General features: G+C 46.9%; 1 protein-coding gene across 4 annotated transcripts in view; it reads right to left on the minus strand.

Moving 5' to 3' along the window:
- EMB3012 (embryo defective 3012) overlaps positions 1-22,801 on the minus strand; it is a 184,440-nt gene that overhangs the window by 95,834 nt on the left and 65,805 nt on the right. For all 4 annotated transcript variants that reach the window (XM_087699842.1, XM_087699844.1, XM_087699845.1 and 1 more), the window contains 2 exons: positions 22,061-22,252; positions 21,330-21,389 (listed from right to left, as the gene is read on the minus strand). In XM_087699842.1, the coding sequence (XP_087555968.1) occupies positions 21,330-21,389; positions 22,061-22,252 (252 nt within the window). The remainder of the gene's footprint in view (positions 1-21,329; positions 21,390-22,060; positions 22,253-22,801) is intronic.

Below are 22,801 nucleotides of genomic sequence, written 5' to 3' on the forward strand. Positions count from 1 at the left end.
AAATCCATCGGGGATCAAAGATGGAAGTAGAGATAGAAGATGGAAGAGAAAAAAAAATACACAAGTGGTAAATACGACAAAGACAAAGCACAATGAATCGAATCAATATGTATTGATAGAACCTAGAATCCCTTGTCTGGCACTACTCAGAAGTACTCTCCAAGTATTAGTTCTCCTGGAGCTCCTTCGTAGACCAAAAATGTGTATCAAAATAACAGCTCCTTCTTTGCTACTCGGAACCCAAATCTGATGGCTCTGGTGGCTTCGAAAGGGGAGTAAAACCTCAGGACACCTACTCAAGGATCTCCCAATTCACTTCTTCTTCCAGTTCAAAGTGCAGTTTTCAGTCTGTCAACAGCGACTGCGACGCACACGATTTTGTCCCTCTTTCTTTTTTATGAAAAATCCGATAACTAGCTGAAAAAGCAACTTGCTTTTTGCATGCTATTCTAATCCAAAAGCTTTTCTAACTTTTTCGGATTTTTACAATAAATAATATCAAAATTAGGCTAAATTTGTTCAAAAGTCTAGTATTTTTGAACCATTCATGCCACTCACGCTAGTACTAATGACTCAGATCACATTAACTCTTTTGATCAATAAGAAAGTCAAATAATGATGCATTCCAAAATTTTTCACACCGTGTCCGCGTAGTGACACGACAACGCGAGCCCAGAATGAACAGATCGAGTCCCAAAACACGAGACCCATCCCCAACCTGTCCCAAAATGACTGCATTTCCATGCAGTAGTCCATCACAAGGGGATACATCCTGAGACAGGGGGCAAGGGAATGTGTGGGATTGGATGCAGGGAATGCCATGTGTCATAAGGTTTGTACTATTTGCCTTGTTTCTTGTAGCCTTTAGTCCACTAGTTTTATTGTTTCTCAACTTGTACTATTTCTTGTAGTCTTTAGTCCAAGAATCACTATCTGGTGGTTACTACTGGACTTTAGTCTTTATGTCATATGGCATTTATAATTCCTTAGTTTTAACTCTTACTATATTTCTTATTTTGTAGTACTTCTTGTTTCATGTTTACAATTGGACTTTAGTCATTAAGTCACCATTTGGCACTGAGAATTATTGAATTTACCCTTCAATTTGAGTATTCATTATTTATTTACGTTTCAACTTTCGTGGTTCATCTATTGCTTTAAACTTTTATGGCATAGTTTTAGTAGGTTTTTGGGTTAAGCTATTGTACTTTTTTAATTTCTTTATAGATATTTCAATTATAGGTCCCCACCCCCTATTTTCCTCCATCCCCAACCCCCCCATCCCCTCCTCGTTCCGCATCCCTGGTGACTATGAATGATGCAATCATTTCCTCTTTCTTGCATACAGTAGATGTTTCCTCTTTTCTAGCTTGCCACAAATGTATCTCCATAGTCTCACAGCATTGCAAGTTTCCACCACTACATTTCAAGGTTTCAAGAATGTGGCACAAATTTAGCCTATCTGCTTGCACAAAATCTGCCCCTATCTACGAGACCACGCTTCCCCTCTCTCTTGATCACTTCTTTCTCTTCCTGTCTCCAGGTCTCTTCTGCAGATTATACCTATAGATTTGTGCCACACTGGTCACCAGGTCTCATTTCAGCAAGACACCCTTGAATGACTCCACACGTGGGACAGCAAGTCTTGCTTGTGCAGGGTCATCATCTGGCGTGACGGGAAGCTAGTGTGATGGGCGTGACGTGTCGGGCGTGACGTGTCGGGCGTGACGCTGACGAGACAGGTGTGACGGGATTGTGACGGGCGTGACGCTGACGAGACAGGTGTGACGGGATTGTGACGGGCACGACAAACGGATGCTGATGCGACAAGCGTGACGAGTCGGATGCAAACAAGACAGACGTGACACTAGCATACGTGTCTGGCAGAGCAATGTACTTTGACGAATGTAGTTTGACGAATGTACTGTGATGAATGGACTGTGGCAACAGTGACGAATGAGTATTGTGGTAACAGTGACGAATGTACTGTGGCAGCAATGACGAATGAGTACTAAGTGAACAGTGATGGGATGTACCTGCAGTAAACAGTGGGGGCCCTTGTGAACAGTATCTGCAGAGATACGCAATGACTGATGGGACAGTTTTGGGTCGTGATTGTGACTGTATAAGAAATCTGTAGACTCTCTCACACTGACGTGAATTCAGACCTGTGTGAATGTATTGAGATTGCAGATGTACTCAAACTAATGCGAACCTTGCATGCTATGTAGACTGGAGACCTGCATGATTTCAAACTGACGCATATTAACATTTCATGCTACAGTCACAGTTTATGTGAGATTGATAGTTCTATGCTACATTCACAGTTCATGCTACAGTCATATCTTATGATGCAGTCACATTGACAGTTTATGATATACTGACAGTTCATGCTATAGTGATAGTTTATGTTACTGGTTTACTACTCTAGTCAGACTGTAAACATTTTTATGCCATAGCACATACTATAATCATGATGGAAGAAACTAACAATGAAGGAATCACAAAACCAACCATGGAGACAATGTTTCATACACCCAAAAAACACGAGATACAAAACCTATGGACGTAAAACCCGAGATTGGAATGTCTCTCCAAGGTCGAGTAGATATGGAAAGACATCCCGCAAAATTAATGAAACACTATATGAGGAGATGTTGACCATACTCCGTTCTGAAATGCGTACCATGAGGAAGGAAATGGAAAAGGATATACAAGAGCGGGTTCGAGCTGAAATGATGGGAGAACTAAAAAAGGAGATCCAACAAACATTGGATTCACACATGGCAGAAAAAGACTCAATGATCTCTAATCTACAAGAAGAACTAGAGGAATGAAAAAAGAAACTGGACGCACAAAAGGAACCACAAATCACACCGGAACTACAAAAAGAAATGGATGTTTTAAAAAAGGATATGCACATCTATGCAAGTGTGGTGGAAGGCATCCAAAAGAAAATGGAGAATGTTGAGAATACCGTCAAAGAAAATGCAAAATGGATAGATGTGGCAAAAAAGAACAAAGGAATGCATGGCAACAAAGTGGAAGTTACGAATGCCGCCTTGGAAGAAGAGGCAAAAAGACGGGCACGCACACTCCACGTAAGAGTGGTTGGACTAGATGAGAAAAGCTCCCCAATTGAAGATGCTACACCTCTTGCCACCAAAATTGGGGCTACAGATATACCCATTATTGGGGCTTAGCGAGTCGGGAAAGCTGACACAAAAACAAAAGTCCTCATCTTGAAGTTTGGGGACTTGGAAAAGAAGAGAGCCTTCCTCTCCAAGAGGATCGCTCTCAAAGGAGAAAAGATCTACCTAGATGAAGACCTCACCCCAACCCAGTTAGCCCACAGGAGGGAAAATATGCCACGTGTTCTAGAGGCACGGAAACCAGGTAAATGGGCTCTATACAGAGATGGAAGAGTCATCATCACAGAGAAAAGGACAGCATGACGGTGCGCGGCCTATGAGACCCTGAAGTTCACACTGTGGAATTGCAATGGCTCCCTTAAGACAGATGCAGGTTATTTTGAGGATACTTTCAAAGGGATAGACATTGCTATGTATACTGAGACACATCAATGTAAAGACATTCGTCTACCTGATGTATATGGATATAGATGGGAAAGTGTATATCGCCCTAAGCCTAGGCGGCCGGAAGGGACGAGGGGATCAGGAGGTGTGGCAATTCTATTTAGAGAAGAGCTCCGAGATACAGTCCAAGTGGTACATAGAGATGTAGAGGCAAGATACATATGGATCAGGTTACGTACAAGCAGAACTCGAGACATGTATATTGCCATATGCTATTTCCCCCCTGCATACTCTAAGTTTGCCCCTAAAGAGGCATCCCCGTATACACCACTATATGAGGACATAATGAGATACATGAGAATTGGGGATGTTCTACTAGCACGAGACTTTAATGCACGCACAGGAAACAACCAATCTGCTTTCTCCGACACTAGTGATGAGATGTTCAGAGATATTGCATTACATGAAGTGGGATTAGTTAGATCAGCCCAAGATAGAGAGATAACAGAATATGGAACACACCTACTGGCATTGGGAAGTGCACATGGTTTGGCCATCCTTAACGGGCTGCCACAGTGGCCAAGATCTAATGGTTTCACATGTTGGAATAACAAGAAAGGGTCAAGCACAGTGGACTATTTGATTGGATCACCCAACTTGCTACCTGACATAAAAAGCTTTGAAATCTCAGACAGACCAATTGGATTAGCAGCAGACCATGCTATTCTAGCTTTCACAATGCAATATGGGCATATACGCGAAGCACAGCCACACATACCAAAATTACCACGCTATGATTTTGTGGAAGCGACCTCACACATATACAGCACTACTATGCGAGATGCATTGAGGGAGCTAGACACACAGGCCTCTCTGGATGAGTTTACACAACAGTTGGCCAAGATAATACACACTTCAGCAGCATACGCTTTCCCACACACTACACTGTCAGATAAACCTCCACGAGGTAATGCCCCACAGAATGGCTAGTATGATGATGAGTGCAAAGAGACACGAGCACGTTTTCAGCGAGAGATGGCACTTGGCATATCTACACATAAGCATGCTTGAACACTCTTCACACAGTTGGTACACAAAAAGAAGCGGGAATACCTGAGCAGACTAGAAACAGAAATGTATTCCATGTTCTTGGGGCAAGACAATAAGAGAGCATGGAAAAAGATGCATGAGAACCAGCCACCCCTACAAATCACTAGACCGGATGATTGGAATGGATATGCTTGCACACTCTATGATGTTCCTGGCCAAGAGCCTATGCCACTCCCCTAAACCTCAAGACCAGCAAATTGCAGATTTTTCACAGAAAAAAAAGTGAGGAATGCCATATGGAAACTGAAAAATGGAAAAGCCCAAGATCATGATGGTTTAGTGGCTGAACACTTCGCGCATGCCTGTGATATTTTGGCACCAACGCTGGCTCACATCTTTAATAGGGCAGTTTGTGAGGGATTTTCAACCTGTTGGTCAAACCATATTATTGTGCCGCACTTTAAGAGTGGAGACCCCGCGCCACCTAGTAACTACCAAACTATCATGATTGGACACATGCTGGCCAAGATATATGGCTCTATCGTGGAACAAGCATTGAGTGAATGGGCCGAGATGCATGGCCTGAGCTCAAAAGGCCAGGCTAGCTTCAGGAGGGGATATACAACTCTAGACCATATCTTTACATTGAGGGCAATCATCGAAGAAGGCAAGGCATTCAAGAAAAAGATCTACTGCTGTTTTGTGGACTTTCGCAAGGCCTTTGACACAGTGCCACGTGCTAGGCTCATGAGAAGAATGCAAAACATTGATGTGCTTGTAGAGATACATTGGTGTATCTATGCCTTGTATGAGACAGTGATGGGCAGAGTATGAACACCTAAGGGCATCTCAGATACAGTCAATAGCACCATTGGGGTGAAACAAGGCTGTCCACTTTCACCGACACTATTTGGGCTGTATATAGATGAAATTTCAGAATATGTGGATAGGACTGGTGGGGCCGGAGCCAGCCTAGCTGGAGTGCTGATACCATTACTGCTTTATGCCGATGATATTGTACTTCACTCACCTGAGGGACTACATAGACACTTGGATGCATTATCAGCTTTTTGCAGCGATAGAGATCTGAAGGTGAACCTTGGGAAAACTAAAGTTATGGTATTTAACACTTCAGCTGCTGGGTGACAAGAGCTGAGCACCAGTTTACTCTTGATGGAGAGCTAGTGGAGATGGTTAGGTAGTATGTCTATTTGGGGGTCACATTGAAGGGACCACAGTTCTCTTGGAGAGAGACATCAAAGGCTCGTTTGGCAAAAGCATATGCAGCCTTAGGTGCATTGGAGAGGCAATGTGCTCACATAAAATTTCATGAGCCGCGCACCAAATTGTGGCTTTTTGACACTCTGGTTACACCCACACTCCTATATGGGGCAGCTATTTGGGGTCCGAGTCTCTTTCACACGAGGAGACAGCCTTTCGGAGACCAGGATGGACCAGAGAAGGATTACTATGACGGGTGGGAGCATATGGAAAGACCACTGATCATGATGATCTCACGTGTGATACGAGCGAAGAGCTCGACCCCACATGAGATTATCAAAGCTGAGTTGGGAGCATCACCCATGGTGGCTGAGGCCTTGGTCCAGGCAGTGACTTTCATACATAGACTATGGGAGCTCCCCCAAGATAGATACCCACGGCTAGCCCTGGCCTCTTCTAGACAACTAGCAGCAGATGTTGACAGACATTGTTGGTATGCTGAGATGAGTACACGGATGAGTCTACATGGGCTGCAGATTGATAGACTACCCCCCTTTGACTATAGCCTGGATTGCCCTACACTTGACCTAAGCCGATCAGAGCTAAACCATGTGATCAGAGCAGACATATTGAAGTTAGATACTGAGAAGACCTGGATCCGACCCCCCCTCCCCCCATGGCACGAGAATGGCACACTACCAGACCCACTACCTTCAGATATCTGAGGATGCTTTCATCACCCAACCCAATTACATGGACACACGGCTGCCTCATGGACTACGCACAGTTATTGGTCAGATCCGCACCTCATCCCACCACCTGAGGATTGAGACAGGCAGATGGGAGGGTATACAGACAGAAGAACGCATATGCCCACTATGCGACAGAGAGCCTGAGACAGAGGAACACTACATCTGCCGATGCACCGTATATTATCACATACGAGGTAGATACCACTGTCTGTTTCGAGAGGGTTTTGGACCCCTGAGACGGTTCATGCAGTTTTAGGATTAGAGATGCTTGGGATTCTTCCTCTTGGAGCTCCAGAGGCGCAGAGCAACAATTCTACGGACTAGGAGGCCCCCACAGCTCGGCTCACATAGACAGAGAGCAGTCACTGACTTTTCACTGATACACGACACAGTATGGCAGATACCACTACTACTGCAGTACATCATCATTGGACCTCATCTTCTGTAGGTGTCCCTTTGGATAGAGCAGTGGCACTTAGCCGGTCTAGGCGCCCACGTCCACCCGGACGAAGGCCTAGACATCCACACCACAGACAAATTAAAGCCATCATTAAACGCCACAGGAGACAGATGCCGAGACGCCTCAGCCCTGCAGAGACACCTCCGTAGAGAACAGACATATCATTGATGGAGAGTTTTCCTTTCTCTACTCTCACTTTCAGATCATTGGCATGTTTCCCTGTTATAGGACACTATTTCATTTTTTTTCAGTCTTATAGGCATGTTTTTCATCTTTTTCTCGTTCCAGATGAGAAACACACCATCATTCTATGTATTGCTTTGGTCTCATAGGCCACATTGGCCTTTTAGAGACGTTAATACTCTCTCTCTCTCTCTCTCTCTCTCTCTCTCTCTCTCTCTCTCTCTCTCTCTTTTTTCCGTAAAAGGTAATTGTATTAATTACGAAAAAAATACAAGATTACTGGATTACAAGATACATGATGACACAAAGCCATCATGTGAAGAGGTTTTCTCTTTCTCTCTCTCTCTCTCTTTTTTCTGATTACAAGATACACGAGGGCCCTAGGCCAACGTGTGGGGAAGCCGCGTAGTAATGCACTGAAAAGGTTACACCAATCATGGCAACGACCCAGAGGCAATTGCCATATGCCACGGATGCAAATCCTCCCGAGGGAGCAAGTCGGAGTGTCGGATGATATCTAGCTACCAATGCAAGAGCCCTTTAAGCCTGGCAATATGTCGGGGTACATTAGAGGCCGAATCAAAGAGAAAAGCATTGCGCGTGGTCCAAATGTGCCAGCATCCCCAATATCTGAAAAAGTGAAATAAGATCTTCTCATGCAACTGTGGCGGTGCGGGATACTTCAGGCGCACAAAAACCCAATCGAAAGGAGTTAGCGAGGACCCCACCACCGCGCGCCAAATGTGCGACAAGAGTGACCAGATATTCTTGGCGAGCGGGCAAGAGAGAAAACGATGTCGGGCCGATTCCGCCGGTGTGGTACAGAAGAAACAATTGCCATTCGAGATGCGACGCTTGGCAAGGGCCGAGGCCAGAGGAAGACCACAAATCATCACCCGCCAAAGAAAAACCTTGCATTTGAAAGGTGTCTTATTTAGCCAGCCCTCCATCAGCGTTTTCTGCCACCATGACAGCGATTTCCGCAGTCCCCAAACAGTATTAGCTTTCTCTCCCAGCCATTGGTGATCTTGAACAAGAAGATGATACACCTGATTAGTAGAGGCCTTTTCCAGACTCAGGCGGCCTGCAAGATCCCAGTCCTGCCAAGGGCGATCCGCAGTCAAGGCAGGAAAGGGTTGCCGACCCTGAAGCTCCGACGAAAGCTGCTCCCATAAATCACGGTATCCACGCAGGATCTTGAATAGTCGGCGAGCAGTCCGAAACGATACGAGGACATTGCGAGTGGCAAGGGTAGCATCCGCAACCGACGTCACACCTAAATGGGCCATGCGATTAAATCTTCGTCTGAGTTGATGTTTATCTTCCCATGAAAGGAGTCTGGATACTGCCAACAATTCCAGCTGAAAGGAGTTAGTCTGCAAGCGGTCCCCTACTGGGTGCCAACGGGCCTTTTGGAGCACCACTTTCCAACAGCCGACCAAGTGCAGTAACAAAGAGGAAGAGGGACCGGAAACACGAGAGTCAGCATTAAGGACATGCCACCAGGAGGCCCGAAGCCGTGTGTTGCCATGGCGGAGCCCGCTGTCCTCAAGAAAATAACGGGCTATGATGGTCCATGGGTGATGATCCACACACATGGCACGAAAAAGGGACCAACGGAGAGCTAACATATGAGTGTGTGCATCCAAAATAGCTCCTCCACCCATGCGCTTAGGGGTACATGCGTGAGACCATGAAATCCAGGAAATGCCGGCCTGCAGTGAATCCTTCTTCCACAGCATGAAACGGATGGGATGAGTGAGGACCTTCAAAGTAGTAGGCGTCCATGGCAACAAAGGCAGGAAATACGTTAGCATTGGAAGCATGATTGTCTGGGCCACTTTGAGGCGGACATGGAATGGCCACGCTTGCGACTTCCAATACATAAACTTCGCCGCCAGTTTTTGTGAAATCCACTCCAGCAGGTCTTTTGGCCATACATCCACCCCCAATGGGTATCCAAGATGCCTGACAATGGAGCCACGGGAAACCACCTGGCCTTGCCAGCCTAAGGACTGTAAATCAGGCTCCGTACAACTGAGAATGGCTGACTTAAGGGCATTGATGCGAAGCCCAGAGGCCTGACCAAAGAGTGTCCAAACATCTAATGCCCTTCGAATGTTGTCCCTGTCTGCCTGCAAAATCATAAAGGTGTCATCAGCCAAGGATTGGCTAACGAAGTGCTGACCCAACGGAAGAGACAGCCCGGCCAGCTGAGCAGAGGCTGCCATGGAGGATAACATTGAAAGAACCGGGTGAGTCGCCAGGGCAAAGAAGAGAGGGCTCAAAGGACAACCCTGTCTGACCGAGCGTGCAAGGACAAATGGCTCTGTAACTCCACCATTAAGCATAACTCTGGAGGAAGCCTCAGCACTAATGGTGTAGATCAATCGGGACATTCGGGTACCAAAGCCCATAGCCGACATGAGGTCTGCAATGAAAGACCAGTCCACATAATCAAACGCCTTTTCCAAGTCCAATTGGATCAATACCACTTCCTGACCGGAGTGCCGCGCATAGTCAATAGCCATTTGCACATTTAAGATATTATGCAGAATGTTGCGGCCCTTAATGAAACCATATTGGAGAGGATGCACAATAGCAGGAAGGTGCTTGTAAAGCCGATTCGCCAGCACTTTGGAGTAGATTTTATACATGGAGCCCATCAAAGAGATTGGTCTCCAGTGTTGCAACTTTGACGGCGAAGGGAGCTTTGGAAGTAGTTTGATAAGGCCTTCTTTCCATGAGGAGGGCATGACCCCCGTTTCCCACACCTGCTGAAACATGGCCACCAATGGCTTCACCAACTGCGTGGCCAAGGTCTGAAAGAATTCATTAGTGAGACCATCCCAGCCAGGACTTTTATCATTCGGCAGGTGTAACAAAACGTCCATAACCTCTTCCTCGCAAATATCCGTCTCCAAAGCGGCTTGCATATCAACTGGAACCTGCTGGCGGACCAGATGATAGAAGACCGAGCGGGCATGCGTAACCTGGCTAGAAGGCGAGGAAGAGGAACCAAGAAGTTCCATAAAATAGTTTCTGCACATGGTGACAATGGTCTGCGGATCTGTGACCAAGCGACCTTCCGAATCCTGGAGTCTGGTCATATTTTCGCGAGCCGGAGACGCATGCAAGGCGCGAAAGAACTTATGAGACTGGCAGACGCTATCTTGTAATGTGTCCGTCAAGTTGTGCAGCTTGGCCTGTTGATAAGATTTCAACTGAAACACTTGAATAAGATGGGCCAATCACCTCTCCAGAGACAGCAGAAAATCATCATCAGGGGAATCCAGGAGCAAGAAACGGACCAAAGCCAGTAAGTCTTCTGCTGCATGTCGACGTCGGCGGCAAAGCGAGGCATGATGGATCCCATACTGGCGAGCAACCCGCTGCACATTAGAGAGCAGCCGTGCAAATGAAGGCAAGCCCTCAGAGGCGAAGTCCAATAAGAACCTCTCAATCAGCTGCTGCATATAGCCCTGGAAAATTGAATGCTTCAAATAAGAGGAGTTGAAACGTAAAAGGAGCCTATCCAGGAATTGCACAAAAGGTGCAATAGAGTGTGCCCGCATCTCAAGCTGGAGGGGGAAATGGTCCGACAACGCATATTGCCGCAAGACCTTCATTTCCAGCATCTCGGGAAGAAAATCATCCCCCTGCATGATATACATTCTGTCCAGTCGCGACCAGGTAGTTGCATATTGTGCGGAATGAAAAGTAAATCCTGAAAAAGAAGGGTGAAGCCACGACCAAAGATCTTGCTTGAGTACGTGCAAAGCAAAGGAACTCCACACCCGGCTTTCCGGCGTATCCATTACCGAATGCCCTGAAGTGGATTGAGAAGAGTCAACACACATATTGAAATCTCCCATCAAAAACCCCCTTCGGCCGAGTGACATGGAGCCCTGCAAAGTCGACCAAAGATCCCGTCGGGATGCGGGATCATTCGGAGCATAGAGGCCCAACAGCCATAAAATCTCTCCTTCAAATAAGACTTCGATCACCAGAAAGCGGCCCTGCACATCATTTTTAACAAGGACAGGCTGATATTTCTCATGGACAATCATCAGCACGCCCGAATAGTGCATAGCATGGGTCCCTGCATAAAACAGACGGAATCCATGACAATCCATCACTTTTCCTGCTTCACCGTGACTTTTGTGCTCAACTGCACACAATACATCCCACTGGTTCTCATGCAAGACGGTCCACATGGCATGTTGCTTATGGCGAGAGCAAATGCCTCGCACATTCCACGTGGCTATCTTCATGTATCCTCAAAGAAGGAAGTCAGGAACGAGGCGCCTGCTGCCTCAATTTCACCTTTTCCGCGAGAGCATCCAGGACACCCTCATCCAGAAAATCAGCCAATATTGCAAAAGAATTCTGGCGACCTGCTTTGGAGGTAGAAGGGAAATCCACTGCCTTGGAAGAGGGGCGGGGATAACGCCGATCCCAGGGTGTAATAACATTTCCTTTGGCATCGAATGCCAGCTTGGCAGGTGGGCCTTTGGGGCCATCGGTATAGGCTCTCCTTGGAGACTGATTACGGGGGGCAGACGGGGCCGTAGGACGCGCAGCCTGCTGTGAAGTGGCCATTTCTTTCCGGCGCGTATACGTGCGCACGGAATCCTGGGCCGCGGTAGGCCCAGGATCCACCAGGCCTGCATCCAACTTTTTCCCTTTTTTGGGACGTGCCTCAATCCAGTCAGTGCGACGGGAATCCACACTCAGGACCTGTTGTTTGCCTTTATCCATGACATGAGGAGACTGAAGGGCTTCCTGGGGCGTGGCATCAAGCACCATGTCGTCCTTGGGCAGCACAACCTGCGCATCCTCCGAAGACGATTGCTTTTCAGGGCATTCGGCCATGAAATGCCAAAATTTACCACATGAAAAGCAGTGGCCCGCAAAGTTGCCCCATTTTAAGCGAAAATACAAAGGATGCATGCCCGAACAATTGAGGCGAAGCCACGCAGGCCTTTTCCTGGCCGTGTCCCATAGCATGCATAAACGGTTGCGGTTCATCGCCCTGAGGCTTGGGGGAACCAGCATTGTTCCCACAACTGCCATCGCATCCTTCAACATGGGCCAATAGACCGCCGGACAATTTTCCACCTCCACCCACACCGGGCATTCGCGTTGAAGCAGACGCTGGAAGTCGGCCATGGGGCGCCATGGCACAACATGGACCAGGCGGCGATCAAAGAATAGCGGCAACTTGGACAGGAGCTCAGCGCGATGCGTTTCCGATTTCAGCAGGACCTCATAAAAGCCGCGAGGTCCAAGGAAGATCTCCTCAACAGACTCCCCTTGCAATAGATGGTGCAACCACTGGCAAATATGTGAAAGCACTGGGATCCTGCCAGTGAAGAAAAGTATAACTGCACGATCATAAAACACCGAGAAGGATCGCAAGACTGATTTGGGGTCCACCGTGGCGTCCAGCACATCATCCGTTCCCGCAACAGAAAAAGATTCGGTATTATGCTGGACATAATCGCCGAGCAGAGTATTGGCGAAGTCCAGCAAATGCTCCCAGTCAATTTCCTGCGAATCCACAGGATCAGAGGCCACTTGCGCATAGGAGCATTCCGGAGGACTCATTGGCTCATCAGGCGTATGCTTGGAGCGTTTGCCGGCAGGCAGCAGTTCAGAACTCGGCGGCAACTCCTCCGTGCATGGCACCATATCTTCCGGCACCTCTGCATCGGAATCAGGGCCAAGGGCTGCCACCGTCCGGTCAAGAAAATCCATATCCAGGCCAGCCATACTGCTGTCTTTTCTCTGAAGAAGTCGTCAGGCGCCAGTCGTCAGATGGGTCTCCAGGCGGCGCGCAGGTCTAGGCGATCCTCTCTCTCTCGCTCTCGGCTGCCTTAGCTCGTATTTCAGGAAAAGTGGCGCCGCCTGACGAATCAACCAGTTGTACAGCAGGCGAGCAGAGGCGAGGGGACTGCCTGACGGGCTCAGTCACGACCAGAGCCAGGCGCCAACAGCGCGCAGGAGACGGACGAGAAAGCAAGGTGCAGGTCGCAACGGCGCAAGTCCAGGCCTCGACCTGTTGTGCAGCAGGCGCGCAGAGGCAACGGGACTGCCTGGTGGGCTCAGTCTCGACCAGAGCCACGCGCCAACAACGCGCAGCAGACGGGCGACGAAACAGGGTGCAGGTCACGATGGGGCAGATCCAGGCGACCTGGCGTGCAACAGAAGACGGCGGCGTGGTCAACGGCAGGATTCGACGGCGTGCAACAGACGACGGCAGCGTGGTCAACGGCAGGATTCGGCGGCAGGCCCGGTTAGGTCACGGGGGTGCCAGGGTCCGACCACTCTCTCTCTCTCTCTCTCTCTCTCTCTCTCTCTCTCTCTTATGTTTCAAGTCTCTCTCTCTCTCTCTCTCTCTCTCTCTCTCTCTCTCTCTCTCTCTCTCTCTCTCTCTCTCTCTCTCTCTCTCTCTCTCTCTCTCTCTCTCTCTCTCTCTCTCTCTCTCTCTTTCGTAAAAGGTAATTATATTAATTACGAAAAAAATGTACAAGATTACAAGATTACATGATTACAAGAGACACGAGGGCCCTAGGCCAACGTGTGGGAAATCCCCGTACTAATGCACGAAAAAGGTTACACCAATCATGGCAACGACCCAGAGGCAATTGCCATATGCCAGGGAAGCAAATCCTCCCGAGGGAGCAAGTCGGAGTGCCGGATGAGATCTATCTGCCAATGCAAGAGCCCTTTAAGCCTGCAATATGTCTCGGTACATTAGAGACTGAATCGAAGAGAAAAGCATTGCGTGTGGTCCAAATGTGCCAGCATCCCCAGTATCTGAAAAAGTGAAATAAGATCTTCATATGTAACTGTGGCGGTGTGGGGTACTTTGGGCGCACAAAAACCCAATCAAAAGGAGTTAGTGAGGACCCCACCACTGCGCGCCAGATTTGCGACAAGAGTGACCAGATATTCTTGGCGAGCAGGCAAGAAAGAAAACGATGTCGGGCCGATTCCGCAGTAGTGGTACAGAAGAAACAATTGCCATTCGAGATTCGACGCTTGGAAAGGGCCGAGGCAAGAGGAAGACCACCAATCATTACCCGCCAAAGAAAGACCTTGCATTTGAAAGGTGCCTTATTCAGCCAGCCCTCCATCAGCGTTGCCTGCCACCATGACAGCGATTTCCGCATAGTATTAGCTTTCACACCCAGCCATTGGTGATCTTGAATGAGAAGATGATACACCTGATTAGTAGAGGCCTTTTCCAGACTCAACCGGCCTGCAAGGTCCCAGTCTTGCCAAGGACGATCCACAGCCCCAGCAGGGCAGGAAAGGGTTGCCTACCCTGAAGCTCCAACAAAAGCTTTCCCCATAAACCACGGTATCCGCGCGGGATCCTGAAAAGTCTCCTAGCAGTCCGAAACGATGCAAGGACATTGCGAGTGGCAAGGGTAGCATCTGCAATCGAAGTCACATCTAAACGGGCCATGCGGTTATATCTCGGTCTGAGCTGATGTTTGTCTTCCCATGAAAGTAATCTCGATACTGCCAACAATTCCAGCTGAAAGGAGTTAGTCTGCAAGCGGTCCCCTACTGGATGCCAACGGGCCTTTTGGAGCACCACTTTCCAAGAGCCGACCAAGTGCCGTAACAGAGAGGAAGAGGGACTGGAAAATCGAGAGTGACCATGAAATCCACAAAATACCTGCCTACAGTGAATCCTTCTTCCATAGCATGAAACGAATGGGATGAGTGAGAGCCTTCAAAGTAGTAGGCGTCCACGGCAGCAATGGGGAAATACGTTAGCATTGGTAGCATAATTGTCTGAGCCACTTTGAGGCGGACATGGAATGGCAACGCTTGCGACTTCCAATACATAAACTTTGCCGCCAGTTTTTGTGAAATCCACTCCAGTAGTTCCTTTGGCCGTACATCCACCCCCAATGGGTATCCAAGTTGCCTGACAATGGAGCCACGGGAAACCACCTGGCCCTGCCAGCCTAATGACTGTAAATCAGGCTCCGTGCAACTGAGTATGCCTGATTTAAAGACATTGATGCGAAGACCAGAGGCCTGACCAAAGAGCGTCCAAACATCTAATGCCTTTCAAATGTTGTCCCTGTCCGTCCGCAAAATCATAAAGGTGTCATCAGCCAAAGATTGGATAATGAAGTGCTGCCCCAAAGGAAGAGACAATCCTGCCAGCTGAGCAGAAGCCGCCATTGAGGATAACATTGAAAGGACCGGGTGAGTCGCCAGGGCAAAGAAGAGATGACTCAAAGGGCAACCCTGTCTGAGCGAGCGTGCAAGGACAAATGGCTCTGTAACCCCACCATTGAGCATAACTCTTGAAGAAGCCGCACCACTAATGGTGTAGATCAATCGGGACATCCGAGTACCAAAAGCCATAGTAGGCATGAGATCTGCAATGAAAGACCAGTCCACGTAGTCAAAAGCCTTTTCCAAGTCCAATTAAATCAATACCACTTCCTGACTGGAGTGCCGCGCATAGTCAATAGCCATTTGCACATTTAAGATATTATGCAGAATGTTGCGGCCCTTAATGAAACTATATTGGAGAGGATGCACAATAGCTGGAAGGTGCTTGTGAAGCCAATTCGCCATCACTTTGGAGAATATTTTATACATCGAGCCCATCAAAGAAATTGGTCTCCAGTGTTGCAGCATTGACGGCGAAGGGACCTTTGGAATCAGTTTGATAAGGCCTTCTTTCCATGAGGAAGGCATGACCCCCGTTTCCCAAACCTGCTAAAACATAATCGCCAATGGCTTCACCAGCTGCGTGGCCGAGTTCTCAAAGAATTCATTAGTGAGACCATCCCAACCAGGACTTTTATCCTTAGGCAGGTGTAACAAAACATCCATAACCTCCTCCTCGCAAATATCCGCCTCCAAAGTGGCTTGCATATCAAGTGGAGCCTGCTAGCGGACCAGATGATAAAAGACCGAGCGGGCATGCGTAACCTGGCTAGAAGGCGAGGGAGAAGAACCAAGAAGTTCCATAAAATAATTTCTGCACATATTGACAATGGTCTGCGGATCAGTGACCATGCGACCTTCCGAATCCTGGAGTCTAGTCATATTTTCGCGAGCAGAAGAAGCATGCAAGGCACGAAAGAACTTATGAGACTTGCAAGCACTATCTTGCAATGTGTCAGTCAAGTTATGCAGCTTGGCCTGCTGATAAGATTTCAACTGAAACACTTGAATAAGATGGACCAAACGCATCTCCAGTGACAGCAGAAAATCATCATCTGGGGTATCCACGAGCAACAAACGGACCAAAGCCAGTAAATCCTCTGCTGCATGTCGACGTCGCCGACAAAGAGAGGCATGATGGATCCCATACTACCGAGCAACCCGCTGCACATTAGAGAGCAGCCGTGCAAATGAAGCCAAGGCCTCAGAGGCGAAGTCCAATAAGAACCTCTCAATGAATTGCTGCATATAGCCCTGAAAAATTGGATACTTCAAATAAGAGGAGTTGAAACGTAAAGGGAGCCTATCCAGCAACTGCATAAAAGGTGCAATAGGTTGTGCCCGCATCTCAAGCTGGAGGGGGAAATGGTCCGACAATGCATATTGCTGCAAGACCTTCATTTCCAGCATCTCGGGAAGAAAATCATCCCCCTGCATGATATACATTCGGTCCAACCGCGACCAAGTAGTTGCATATTGTGCGGAATGAAAAGTAAACCTTGAAAAAGAAGGGTGAAGCCACGACCAAAGATCATGCTTAAGTACGCGCAAAGCAAAGGAATTCCAAACCCGGCTTTCCGGCGCATCCATTACCGAATGCCCTGAAGTGGACTGAGAAGAGTCAACACACATATTGAAATCTCCCATCAAAAACCCCCTTCGGCCAAGTGACATCGAGCCCTGCAAAGTCGACCAAAGATCCCGTCGGGATGCGGGATCATTCGGAGCATAGAGGCCGAGCAACCATAAAATCTCTCCTTCAAATAAGACTTCGATTACCAGAAAGCGGCCCTGCACATCATTTTTAACAAGAACAGGCTGGTATTTCTCATGGACAATCATCAGCACGCCCGAATAGTGCGTAGCATGTGTCCCTGCATAAAACAGACGGAATCCATGACAATCCACAACTTTTCCTGCTTCACCATGACTTTTGTGCTCAACTGCACACAATACATCCCACTGGTTCTCATGCAAGACAGTCCACATGGCATGTTGCTTATGGCGAGAGCAAATGACTCGCACATTCCACGTGGCTATCTTCATATATCTTCAAAAAAAGTCAGGAACGAGGCGCCTGTTGCCTCGATTTCACCTTTTCCGCGAGAGCATCCAGGACACCCTCATCCAGAAAATCAGCCAATACTGCAAACGAATTCTGACGACCTGCTTTAGAGGTAGAAGGAAAATCCACTGCCTTGGGAGTGGGGCGGGGATAACGTCGATCCCAGGGTGTAATCACATTACCTTTTGTATCAAACGCCAGCTTAGCAGGTGGGCCCTTGGGACCGTTTGTATAGACTTTCCTTGTAGACTGATTACGGGGGGCAGACGGGGCCATAGTACGCGCAGCATGCTGTGAAGTGAACATTTCTTTCCTGCGCATATTCATGTGCACGGAATCCTGTGAAGCATTAGGCCCAGCGCTATATGGGATCCTGCCAGTAAAGAAAAGTATAACGGCACGGTCATAAAACACCGAAAAAGACCGCAAGACTGATTTCGGGTCCACCGTGGCTTCCAGCACGTAATCAATTCCCGCGTCAGAAAAAGTTTCATTATTATGTTGGACATAATCGCCAAGCAGAGTATTGGCAAAGTCCAACAAATGTTACCAGTCAATCTCCTGCAAATCCACAGGATCAGAGGCAACCTGCGCATAGGAACGTTCCCGAGGACCCATTGGCTCGTCAGAAGTATGCTTGGAGCGTTTGCCCGCAGGCGGCAGTTCAGAACCCGGAGGCATCTCCTCCGTGCACGGCACCATATCCTCCGGCTCCTTTGTATCAGAATCAGGGCCAAGGGCTGCCACCGTCCGGTCTAGAAAATCCATATCCAGGCCAGCCATATTGCTGTCTTCTCTCTCTGTCAGGGGGCACAGCCAAGAGCAACGCTCTCTCTTTTTTTTTCGTAAAAGCAACGCTCTCTCTCTCTCTCTCTCTCTCTCTCTCTCTCTCTCTCTCTCTTTGTGTGTGTGCGCCTGCTGCCAGCGAGTTGCCTGCAAGTCTCACCTGACGTGACCTGTCCTTGCAATCAGATTTCTCTATCCTTGCAGATGCCTGTATGCAAGCCTTTTGACCGCAGGTCTGAGCCTGTAAGTCTGGGGGCCTGTGACTGTCTGTGTTTATACCCTGCAGGAAGTTGCCCAAGCATGTGTTGAACTGAAGCAGCAAAATGTGTACCTGACTACCTGCAGAAGGGCGCACAGGAACTGTGCTGAAGTCTGGGCTGCTCGCACAACAGGTCTGTACCTGACTGGCAGTGAGAAGGCTGTTCATACAGGGGCAGGGCAGAACTGCACTGGCGTAAGGTCGTCTGCTGCAATCGATTTGTCTCTCCTCAGCAAAGTCGTCCCTGCAGATTCACAGTAGGGTCGCAGCAGATCTGGAGGTCCCGTAACAGCAAAAGCCAGATACCCAGAACGGCAGGCAGTTAATGTAGGGATGCAGGGCCCACGAACAGGGAAGAAACGCTGAAATCGTGCCCTAAATCAGGGCAATTAGGCAGCGCTCATCTCCACACAGGCTACACGCAGAGCACGACAGCACACGGGTCGCCATCATCTCTCTCTCTCTCTCTCTCTCTCTCTCTCTCTCTCTCTCTCTCTCTCTCTCTCTCTCTCTTTTTCATAATGAATTATTATATTATGTCCTATCACAGTACAAAAGACAAATTACAAACAGTCAGGGCAGGGTTAGCGAAGAGACCACCCAAAGCCAAGAAACTAAATCATCTTTGATCAAGATATCAACATGCTGGGTAAGATCAAGTTGCCACTAAAGAAGTCCCTTCACCTTCACCACATGATGCTGAACGCCCAAAGCAGCATCAAAAATGAACACATTGCGAGTGACCCAAATATGTGAGAAACACCGAAATCGAAGAAAGTGAAACAAGATCTTCTTATGAGGTTCCGCTGGACCATGATATTTAGCCTTGCCAAAGACCCAATCAAAAGCACCCATCCTAGTCCCCACCATAGCATGCCAAATGTCAAAAAGGAGGCCCCAAATCTTCTGAGCAAAAGGCCAGGAAATTAATCTGTGACAAGGAGACTCAATAGCAGTGATACAAACGATACAATTCCCATTGGAGATACAACTATTTTCAAGAGCTGATGCAAGGGGAAGGCCACCCACCAACATTCTCCAAATGAATATCTTACATTTGAATGGTGACTTGTCGATCCATCCCTCCATCATTGTCAATTTCCACCAAGCTTGAGATTTGTGCAATCCCCAAAGGGCATTTGCTTTGCTGGCCAACCATGAGTGATCTTACATCACAAGATAATAAATCCAATTAACCAAAGAAGACTCAAGTGTCAGACGCCCTACAAGGTCCCAATCCTACAAGAGTCTACGCATCAAGAATAGCCCCACCACCCATGTTTTTTGGGGCACATGCATGACTCCAAGAGACCCACTACACATCCAATCTTTCCCCTATGCAAGTTATCCTCAGCATTGAAACCCTCTTGTTCAATGGGTCATAGTTACAGCACAGAAGTTCATGTTCTAAAGACAAAGCACCATCCAGTTGATCAGACACTCCATTTATTGATATTCGACATTCTCAAGTTAATTCTTCTATCTTGCTGTACATTCACAAGCTAACCACCTTCCATTGTGTTCAGATAGTTGGCAATTCTTCCTTGACTTGGATTTCTTCTAGTTCTTCTCAGGCTTGGAGCTCTCTCTTGGCATAGAGAGGGTTAATGACATCACTTCTCAATATCAGAATCTTTGTGGCTTACTCTTGTGGCATATACACAACAGATGGACTATTCTTATGGAGATTATTTCTTTTGCTATGTTGTGGAGTTTCAAACCCAGCATCGATATTGAGGACTTGCAACAATTTGCTAAGTGAGCTACTTTCCAAACGCAAAGTACTCCCTGAATCCTTGCAACAGGACACCAAATGCCCGATGTAACAAAAAGCATTCATTCTCAGTCAGATAACGCAAAAAACCCAACCAAACAAAGAAGAAAGTAAAGTGTTCCCACAAGCAAGATTTACTCATTGAATGCATCACAGATCCAAATAGAGAGAGATAACAATGCTTATTTCATTTCTTCAGCCAGTTTCACACCTATGAACAGGAGGATGAGCTCCACAATCAGACACTTAGGAGATTTCGATGAGAAATTTCTCTTTTCTCCTTTATCAAATGGCAACAGCCAAAGTTAACAGGTTCCTTCCACCTCCAAATATACAGAAATCACTTATGGCATACTTGATCCTGAGAAGTTTTCTGGTTCCCAACAGTCTGTGATTTCCCAAAAGGGTTTGGCAAAACTCCAAGAGTTTGGATGGCTTTTTCACTGTTTGCCAGATTTTTCAAATATTCATCGTTTCACAAGGTTCTAGGTCCTGTGGACCATATAAATTGCTCCAAATCACCTGATATTTCACCAGGCCGATTTCCCTTTGCTGGTATACTCCAGACACTCTCTGTTATAGTCACTTCAAAACTCAGGTCTGATATATTTGAGATCTCCGTCAGAACCACTTGGAGCCATTTTACTATTGCTTTTGACTAAAATATGCCCCTCACTGAGGAATCTATGATTGTATTATCACACTTTTGAGTGAGATAAATAATTCAAAACAAAAGTCTGCAAACAAATTCAATTGTTCAAAAAAAGCCCAACGTCCATTAAACTAATATATTAGCTTGCAGCCAAAAGCCACAGTAATTTAATGATTCTCCCCTACAAATGTTTGATCCAGGATACAACATATTTCGTTTTCACCTTCATTAACAGTAAGAAACACAATAATCATGATTTCTTATAAATTCAAATTTAAAAAACTAGTACAGTCAGCATGAACTCTGTTTCTAAGCATCTCACTGCAAAATAAAGCCTAGTCTGATACGATGATAAGCAACAGTAAAAAAACTTGGGATGATACCTCAACAGTGACCTCATCAGGTAGAAGTAGTCGCACCCATGCCACTTCAGACACACGCACCTGAAGCAACCAACACAAAAAACTTGCATTACAATCCACAGCAGTATTGCAGGGCATAACAAGAACATCCAAACTGCTTGAAATTCTTAAGATCATTAAACATAAATCCATCTTCTCAAAAAACCCCACCATAGTCAGTGAACTAATGACAGGTGGATGAGAACTATAACCCAAAATCATAGAGATGGCATATCATGATTCATATCCCCTCCACAATAGATGTCCTATATGTCAACTAGCAATAAATTACCAAGTTTCCAGTGCATCTTATATGTTCAACCTCCATCCGAAAATGTCTACAGCTGATATGATGCCATCTAAAAAAGTGACTGCTTCAACTTCTGGTGTGAAACTTTGCCATCTTCTCATAGAGCAGTTTTTGGATGTATCAACTACTAATTTTAGTTAAAGAATTTGGTAGCATGTGCACACTGAAGATGGTTTCCTCAAGCTTGATAAGGACCACAGTCACACCATATGAGTGCACAAGTTCACGAACCTGTATAACCATACGAAATCTTTAATTTTACAACATTCTGCAAGGCATACAGATTTGAACCAGCATGAAACCATTACAATTTGCATAGCAGAATTTTTAGTCAATTCTCTTAGTTAAACACACTTCAGATGACGCATGCCACAATAACACACAAAAACATGTGATCCCATACCAAGGCAGCCACAGATGCAGGACTTGTTAGCCCAACATCCCATATTGTGATAAGAGCATTTCCCAGACCCCTAGCACCTATTGTCATGTAGGCAAATTTTGGCGTCAATGGTTGCTCAAGGACAACAGCCACACGTGTGTCATTGCTGTGTGCTTCAATGAGGCTGGATCCACCATGGACAACCAGGTTAGCCTGTAAACAAAGGTAAAAATCACAATTTAGTAAACCAAATAAACACTTCTGTTAACTATCTTTCCATCTAGTCCCTATCATACACAATTTCTCTGCAAATGGCAGGACCATAAACTGTTTACAAAGATTCTCCATGTTGAGTCTCTAAACTTTACACTTGGGGCTTGAAATTTCCCAACAATCAATGATGGCATCAATCAAACTGCTGCAATAGTCTAAGAGTATACAGTCAAGCAAATGAAGAAATGGGCTCGGAGGGTCCTAAGTGACACCTGTTTGGCTCAAACCCACCTCAATCTGTAGAGTAAAAGAGTATGCACTTCCACTACTTTTGCAGATGACCTTACCTTCAACTTGCAACACACTTCTCAACTGCAAGAAGTCCCTTTGTTAATGCATAATCTGTCACAAGTATACAGATGTACAATTCTTGCTCCAGCTAGACTTGCTGGCCTCTTTCAAACAGGAGGAGCTTGTACAGGCTCTTCCAGCCTTGCCTTCGAGCAAGTCCCTAGGAGATGATGGATTGGATACAACTTTCTTTTTGCG

Source organism: Lygodium microphyllum, chromosome 19 (assembly GCF_053477565.2).
Source record: "Lygodium microphyllum isolate KBCC chromosome 19, Lygodium_microphyllum_v1.1.10, whole genome shotgun sequence".
Taxonomy (NCBI): domain Eukaryota; kingdom Viridiplantae; phylum Streptophyta; class Polypodiopsida; order Schizaeales; family Lygodiaceae; genus Lygodium; species Lygodium microphyllum.